This window comes from Populus trichocarpa, chromosome 9 (assembly GCF_000002775.5).
Source record: "Populus trichocarpa isolate Nisqually-1 chromosome 9, P.trichocarpa_v4.1, whole genome shotgun sequence".
NCBI classification, from domain to species: domain Eukaryota; kingdom Viridiplantae; phylum Streptophyta; class Magnoliopsida; order Malpighiales; family Salicaceae; genus Populus; species Populus trichocarpa.
Genome location: NC_037293.2, coordinates 3,867,688 through 3,876,592, shown reverse-complemented (window position 1 = coordinate 3,876,592; position 8,905 = coordinate 3,867,688). Strand labels below are relative to the sequence as shown.

At 32.5% G+C, this 8,905-nt stretch overlaps 1 protein-coding gene across 1 annotated transcript; it reads right to left on the bottom strand.

The window, feature by feature from the left end:
• Nucleotides 1–2,668: 2,668 nt before the first annotated feature.
• On the bottom strand, nucleotides 2,669–4,084 carry LOC7489277 (aquaporin TIP1-2). Its single transcript, XM_002314165.4, has 3 exons — nucleotides 3,849–4,084; nucleotides 3,362–3,612; nucleotides 2,669–3,240 (listed from the first exon to the last, which is right to left on the bottom strand). Exons 1-3 carry the CDS (start codon nucleotides 3,979–3,981, stop codon nucleotides 2,866–2,868), a joined length of 759 nt encoding a protein of 252 aa, XP_002314201.1. The 5' UTR covers nucleotides 3,982–4,084; the 3' UTR covers nucleotides 2,669–2,865.
• Between the last annotated feature and the right edge of the window lie 4,821 nt (nucleotides 4,085–8,905).

The following is an 8,905-nucleotide window of genomic DNA, read 5'->3' as shown; positions in this document are numbered from 1 at the left end:
CATTACCTCCAAATGCACCGTTTAAAATTATTATCTCCAAATGCACCGTTTAAAATTATCTCCAAATGCACCGTTTAAAATTATCGTTGTCATTACCTCTGCTTAATTCTTACGGAAGAAGGGCGGTTGGTCCGTTTGCATAGGAGTATGGTAATGATTGTTTTTCGCAGTATGTTTTCTCAGAAATACATATAAAATGATCCCGATAACATGCTGCTATCTATCTTCCCGGAATAATATAATAGCTTAGTGCTCAGCTTTTCAAATCCATTATATCTGTTTAATAAGTCTATTTTTGTATATTATCTTTACATTCAGTCTTTCATCCAATGAAGTAATATAGCAAAAAGAACAGGAAAATGAATGGACGCTTTCATGGCACCGAGTTTGATTTAAATGTCCATCTTCCATTGCGCTGGCCCCGCTAGGCCACTAATGTCAACAACGCACTAGCAAGATCATCCAATCCTCGACAGAGGAGACGAGATAAAACGACTGGACTAGGCATTGATGAAGGCTTAGCATCATGAGCTTTCCAGGTTTTCAACGGGGAAGCAGATATGCTCAAACTCTATACATGAGTGATGATGATCTTCTTTTGAATCATTTCAAGCATAACGTTCACTTTCAGAACTTTAATTGCTAAGGTTCTTCCACAGAGAAAGGGATGCTATGAATGATTCTCACCTTCCCCCACCAATGGCTACATGTCCATCTTACAGTGCCAGACTTTTTGCCACTATCTGCAGTATATTCCTTCATTTTTCTCCAACTAGCTGTACATTTCATCTTTTTGTGCATGGCTGGAAATTGTAAAATCTTATGCATTCCTTGAAATTATAACAAGTTCCCTACAATCTCTTAACCCTCCCAATATTCATTAATTTAATGTTTTTTCAAGATATGTATTAAAAAAAAAAAACTTGAAAACAAAAACTATTGAGGTATGAGTGACAAGATCATAAGTTATTGAGATATAATAAATAAATATATTTGATAATTTGTAATTTGGAATCACTATAATTATAGTGTCCTGAAATTAACACAACAAGCCCTCATGATATTGGTTGTGGGATTTTGTTTAATTCTTATCTCCATAATCTCGCTAAATTACTTTCAATGGATTGAATCAATTTGAGAATATATTTTTAATTTTACCTAAATAAAAATATAATCTTGATAATGTGTAAATTGATTGGAAAATACTCTTTACCATTGAATAAAGAAAATAAGAAATCTGTATTTCTGAAATGTTAAAAGGGCCTCCCTAAATGATTATTAAGAAATATTAAAAAAAGAAAGAAAGAAAGAAAGTAGATGCAAAGTGAGAGGCCCATTGGACCCAATAAAAGAAGAACTGGGCCTTAAATCAGAAATGGTCAGCCTAGTCCGTTATAATTTGTCTTAGAAAGTAATAATTGCTTCTTTCTCTCTTTTTTCTTCTATGGACTCTACCTCTAAATCAACTCACAAGGCAGCGCTCTTTTAATTTCCATGACAGGGCAGTCTCTCTCTCTCTAATTCTTGTCTACTTCTTTTCTACTCACTCACTCAGTGGAGCCCATGCTTCTGCTGGAGATTTGATATGTCAGTTTTTTAATCTTATTATTGTTTATTTATTTATTTATTTATAAATAAACTGAATTTACATACAGGCACATCACACACACATTATTATTGTCATTATTATTATTATTAAAACTCTAAAAGGTGTTGGATTTTTTAATCCTCTCACACATTTGATAGACTATATAATTTTTTTTTGTTTTTTCAAGTTACTCCTCAAACTCTCTTTTTTTTCAGCGATGTTATCCTAATTAAATATTAATTGATTTTGAATTCTTATGAAAAGTTGGAATTGAAAAAAAAAAAAAAGGACTGGAATGAAAAGGATGTCAAAAATGGATGGCGTCATAAGTTTCATAGAAGATACACTTTGATCCCTCAACTTTAAAAATAATGTAAATTATACAATTTCAGCACCTTAATATTTTACTTTCAATTCAATTTTGGTACAAAAATTTATTTTGTTTATTTTTTAGTTCCTGATTGAGATAGAAAAGAGAAAGGTCGCTGGATTCTGACATTAGATAGATAAAAGTGTCGTTGACACATATTTAAGCCACCAAAATGAATTATATCTGTGTCAACAGGTTTTATTTGATGAGGGGGAGTTGATATTAGGTGTTGTTTACCTTTAAAGTTCGTGAAAAAAACATATTAGAGCTCGAGTTGATTTTTAATTTTGGGTTGATTTTGATTTTTAATGTCATAGATAAACTTACCACGATTTCTACAGTATTTTTATAGGTGTTTTAGGTTAAAAATAAATTGAAAAGCAGGTTTCGGGATTAAAAAAAAATCTTAAATCTTAATTTTTCAGCTACCATAATTACAAAAAAATAAAAAATTAAGAGCTCAATTATACGGGCTTTCCGGGGTAAGCCTGCGCATGAATCCTTACAAAATAGTCTAGGCAAGTTGACCTGGCTTGTCCAGTAATGATTGGCCAATTACTTGAATATTGTAATCCATACTAAATTTACTCTTCTTCCACTGTGTTTGGGCTGATCACTTAACAGTTTTTTTAATAGTGTTTTAGACTTCAGTACTTTCTTTAATTTACTCAATTTCACAAGACAAAAATCTAGGATCAATTTCCGAGCAATTGTCTCAATCGAAGTGGAAGCATTCACTTAAACCATGTCGAGTTGGCACAAGTGGGAAATTCTTAAGGAAAAACAAGGCAAAGGTAACTGGAATCGAATAATAACAGAAAAACCAGAATTATAAACAACGCAACAACACCAACATCATCCAAACCTTCAACCCTGTTTCATCCAAAGTATGTATGTTTTCATCTTCTTAGAAGTCTGAAGAGGTGAGCTGCTCGTGTGTGGTTGGGCTAATGAAACAGACCTCGTAGACAATGGCAGCAATTGCAGAACCAACGAATGGACCGAGCCAGTAGACCCAGTGGTTGTCCCATGTCCAACTCACGACTGCTGGTCCAAACGAGACTGCGGGGTTCATGGATGCACCATCAAAAGCACCACCAGCTAAAATGTTAGCACCCACGATGAAGCCAATAGCAATGGGTGCAATTATCCCGATGTCACCCCTTTTCGGGTCAACAGCTGTTGCATACACAGTGTAAACCAAACCAAAGGTCATCACAATTTCGAAAACAACTGCATTCCATACACCAACTCCAGATGATAGAGAGAAGGCTGATGTTTCCTGTAAAACGAAAAGAATTAAACATGGTTCAGTAAATAAACCATTGTAACCCTGCATATTAGGCATATCATACAAATCACCATTGATATACAGCTAGCGACGGAGTAATTAAAATCCATACCAGTCCACCAGTTGCAAGCTTAAGAAGCAAACAGGCAACTACAGATCCAAGGCACTGGGCAACCCAGTACAGAATACTTCTAATGAATGTTATGTGGCCACCAAGGAAGGCACCGAATGTAACAGCAGGGTTTACGTGCCCGCCGGAAATGTTGGCACCAACTGAAACCGCAACAAAGAGTGCAAAAGCGTGAGCCAGCGACGCAGCTACTAGCCCGGCCGGTGTTGATGAGCCATCGTCGGTAAGCTTGTCTGGAAAACATCCATCATTTTGATTATTTGTAAATAAAATCTCTCATTATCAGCACTTGGCATAACAAAAACAAGTACTTGTACAGTTGTGTCCTATAACAGTACAGACAGTGGTGACCAGCGCTTACTACTTTGAAGGATTACAGCACTAAATTCATATCCAGAACATTAATGTGTAATCAATCTAAATTGAGCTGAGAAAAAATAAAGAGAGTTGGGAATTAATAGGTTCTTACTGAAAGCCATGCCAGAGCCTTCTCCCGCAAAGACAAAAATGAGCATGGAAATGAACTCTGCTAAGGCTGCCTTGAGCGCATCACTCTGGCCGACCTCTGCAGGAGATCCGAACGCAATGCTAGTGATTGCCATTTTTTAAATTAATTAACTCTACACCTTTAAGCCTGATTTCAAACAGCCTTAAAATTGCTTTTTCCCTCTTGTCTCTGAAGCTGATGATCCCTTGGTGACATTATATATAGGAGGTCTCAATGTCTAATGGAACAGCCATGAACCGGTTATATCCGGTTACAGCTTGATTTCTTAAGATCCCCTTACTGGCAGCCACCTTTCATTTTGTTGCTATTTCACCACGTGTATGGCTGATGTGACATAGACCGGCCAATCGAGGGTGGAGAAATTCTCATCACCGACCAATAGTTGGTACATGGTGGGTCCTGCAATGATTGTCGAATGACCGACCATTGGATTTGTTTATTAGGGTGACGTGGACGGTTGGGATAGTTGTGCTGCCTTCATTTTCATTCACTAATCAAGCTTAATTATTGTTAATAAAGTTGGTTTTGTTCTGTGACGATATCAACAAATGAGCCACGATGTGTAATGTGATGTGGAGCTGTAGTCCAATGGAGTGGATCAGTTGAAAGTCATGACCATCTCAAATACAGAGAAAAAAAAAATGATGAACAAACGAAATGGAGGGAATTAGATTAGCAAAAATATTAATTTTGTTACTACATTATTAAACTTGGTTATAATTTAAAAAATTAGGTTTAAAAAAAGTTATAAATTAGTTTTTTTTCTAATTAAAGTTTTTAAAGAAAGTTTTTAATGGAACCTTTATAAAACTATACTGTGTATTAGTTAACTAAATATTTATAAAATTACGGTGTGTATTGATTAATAAAATGCTTTAAAAAATTTTATAATTAAAATAAAATCTAGTTACAGCTACACTTTGTCACACAATTAAATAGATAGTCGTTTTGAAAAATAATTTATCAATTTTAATGTTTTTTATGAAATCGTTTCTTCATTAAAAAATAATACACGGAGCAAAGAAAAAATAATTATAATTCACTAAATATAATACAAATATCTGCATTACATTAATGATTTATCTTTTTTTATTGTATATATTTTATCTTCAAAGTGCATCTATGAAATAACTAATATAATAACATTAATTATTCCTTCAATATCATAAATTTCTCGGATTTAACTTTTTCTTAATTACACGGAATATTTACTAAAAAATTAATGGAGAAAGAAAATTAAGGATCAAATGGGCTGTTAAAATAAATAGAAAAGTGGGTACTGAGGGCAACGGTGAGCTTGGCATTTACATTTGAATACATAAGCATAAGCGATTGATATTGAACCGACCAAATTAATTAATGTTTGATAATTATTCCAAGGCAATGCCATCATGCATTAAACCATGCTTTTAATAATCTTGGTTTCCGTATGATTTCATCTTGTCCTGGAATATCATTGTCAGGTTTCTATCTCCTTTTTATTTTCTAATCTTATGTGCTTTAATTTATTAATCTCTGGACGGCTAGGTGGGCTGCCTGGAAAACACTTTACCCTCCGTCTCTTATTAATTTTTTTCCACCAAAAAAATATAAATTTTATGTTTTATTTAATCAATAAAAATCAAATGCAACAAGAACACATATATAAAAAATTAACAATTTAAAATAACAATGAAAAATACATCTCTCTAATTAAAATAATTTTATCTTATTAATAAAACTAATAAAACTCAGGATGATATCATTCTAGTCTCTTTATTATATATACTAAGATGATAATATCTTTCATCAGCACAAGTTTATTTGTTAAAATTATGACTTGAATTATGAACTTGAATAAATTTGATAAAAAAAAATTTGAAATTTTTTGTTTTATTCAATTACATAGTAATAACTTTTTTTTAAAAAAATAAACTGATATTACTAAAAACAAAGTAAAAAAAGTATTATGAAGGGCTAGATAAAAAAAGTGCATACTGAGGTTATAAAAAGAATGCGATACTAAAAACAAATTAAAATTAAACAATGCTTAATAAAATAACATGCAAAATAAATTTTAAACCGATTTATTTAAATTAATTATACTTAAGAGTGTGTTTGGTATTACGGTAGCTGTTGTGGTTGTGGTTTGAAAAAAGTTGTTTTATAAAAAGTACTTTTAGTTGAGGTTGATTTGAAAAAATAGGTATTTGGTTAAAACTGTGGTTGAAATTGAGGTTGAAGAAAAAGTAGTTTAATGTGTTTGGTTAAGAATGCTTTTGAAATTGAGATTATAAAATAATTTTAAAAAATATATATTAATATTGATGGTTTTTAATTTAAATATTGTAGATTTAACTATTACTATTATATCATGAGTTCCATTAAATTTTTTAAGAGCGCAACAACATAGGTAAAATATAATCAGAAATAAAATTGGGATTGCGATCAAATTCTGTAAATATTACGTCATCAAGCGAGCTCCGTCTAATTTATGTAGTGTCATTGAATAATATTTAACACTTTTTTTTTAATAAAACACAATTAAAAATAAAAATTTTTTTATTTATTTTGTTAGATCGGACCCGGTTCAATGTATTTTTAGCGTTGAACCGGACCGGTCTGGCCGGAACAGTGGAGCATGCTCCACTGTCCATGGAAAAAACCCATGAACAGTAGAGCATGCTCCACTGTTCAGGGAAGAAAACCATGAACAGTGGAGCATGCTCCACTGTTCATTAAAGGAAACCCATGAACAGTGGAGCCAGCTCCACTGTTCATGAGTTTTCCATCTCAAGAAGCAGCAAATTGCTGCTTCTTGCAAACTTGTGGCCGTGCCACAATTAACAGTAGGCCCCACCAGTAGAAATCTGTTGTGGAAGCATTACCAAACGGGGGAGTTGCTGTGGTTGCTTCAAACGCAGAAGCAACCACGCAACCAAACACCCTCTTATAATTGAAGGGGGGAAAAATCCAAAAGCATGCTAGGTGCCTAGGCTTGGGTGGGTCAGTCTGACAAATCTTTTTTTTTCTTTTTGATAAATCTCTCTCAACTTTAATATGTTTTTTCTCTTCTCGCAAATAAAAACTAAATAACACCTCAACGATATTCATTTTATCAAGAGAAATATATCAACATCAAATTTGCTTCTATTTTTTTTGTTACTAAAATCTCACTAACATATCTTTTTCTCAACAAATCTCTCTTTCTTCTTCAAACTCATGTGGTGAAATGTGAAAAAAAAAATAGATCAAAACATAAAATTTTCAAACTAAAAAAAGAAATAGAAAAACAAAAAAAAATATATAGGCCAAAATAGTTTTGAAAAATAAAAGCATGTATATCTGCCTTAATTTCAAGTAAACCAAAATAAGTTATTAAGCTTAATTTCAAGTCAACGCAACGTAAAAGGATGAGATTGAAAAAAATAAATTGAGCAAAAAAAATTAAAGGACTAAAAAAATGGAAAATACTATTAAACTCCAAATTATTTCTATATTATTTAATTTAGGTTACCATGGGTAGGGTTATCCAATTATTTGGTTTAGAAATACCAATCTCGAGCCCAGCGCTATTTGAAACAAAGGCGGCCATCGAACTAAAGCTCAAGTTTAGGCTGCCAACATGTTCTACTTGGGCTTAGTGGGCCCATAATCACATCTTTGACCAAATCAAGCAACACATCAATAATAACCTGTTTTTTTCTTTTTTTGAGAAATCATCCTAAATTCTGAGCATGGTAACACTCTCTCCATCCTTTGATTTATATACTAATGTTTATAAAGTTGATTTAACTTTAGATACCAAGTTAGAAATTCAAGAAATTAATCAACAAAGAAAAGTCTAAAATATTACAATATTCGCTATTATGAGCTTATTGTAAAAGAAATATTACAAGTTTGTCACTCCCTCCTACCATTGATATCATTTCGTCATCTTCCTACCACTATTTATGCCTATGCCTCCATCTTCGTATTTTTTTAATCTTATTATCGACCAATAGTTAAATATAAACCCTCGAACATCAATTTTATCATCTTTTTTCACTCAAATTTATGGACTCTTCTTCTTCTTCTTCTTACTGTCACCATTTCTACATTTTTTCTTCTTCGAAATAGCAACTAACAGTTATATAAGTTTAAAACCAAAAAAATCTAACCAAATCCAAAAAAAAAAAAACCAGAAAAAAACCGAGTCAAATCAGAAAAAACCGAGGCAACCGAGCCAAAACCAAAAAACCGAGCCAAACCGGTTTTTGTTCTAAAAACCTGAACCGAACTGAAACCGGTCGGTTTGAACCGGTTTCGGTTCGGTTTTTTTTTTTAAATTTGATTTGGTTGTTTTTTTTATAAAAATCAAACTGAACCGAAAATAATCACTCCTACATCTATATAATTTCAACATACACCTTATTTTCACTACTCTACGAACATGTTTTGGTACAAGTAAGGAGATTAGACACAAGAAATAAACACATAAATAGCTTAAAAATAAGCGAAATAATCGTTTATTACAAAATAAAAATACCCATAAACTTCCACTACAAATTTCATAGACTACATGTCACTCTCTTCCATTAACAAGCCCACCCTTTTTACTACACTCATTTTTAACTCAAATTTACACCAAACCTAAACCCATTTCTTGATCCATCGTTTCTTTGTAATATATAACAGCCCTTCCATTTCTCTATTTAATTTCTCGATCCAGGTTCCACTTTATACAAGTGTCCGAGTATCTTATGTGTATTTCGACTAATCTCTCAAGACCCTGAAATTAACGACCATGTAAGCCTTAAGATTAATGACACTTGAACCATTGATTTTTAAAGAGTAAATTCAGAACCTGACTAGTTAAATTACACTCTTTAAATTCTTTATACACCTCTTTATTTTTAAAAGTTGTTTTGGTGTTAATGTTACTCGTTTCTCTTTACGGTCTTCCCTGGTTAATCTTAGCTATTCAATTTGAACTCATTTTCACCGTTGATCGCCATCTTCACCCCTTTGAACATCGCTTTCCTCCAAATCGAAACCCT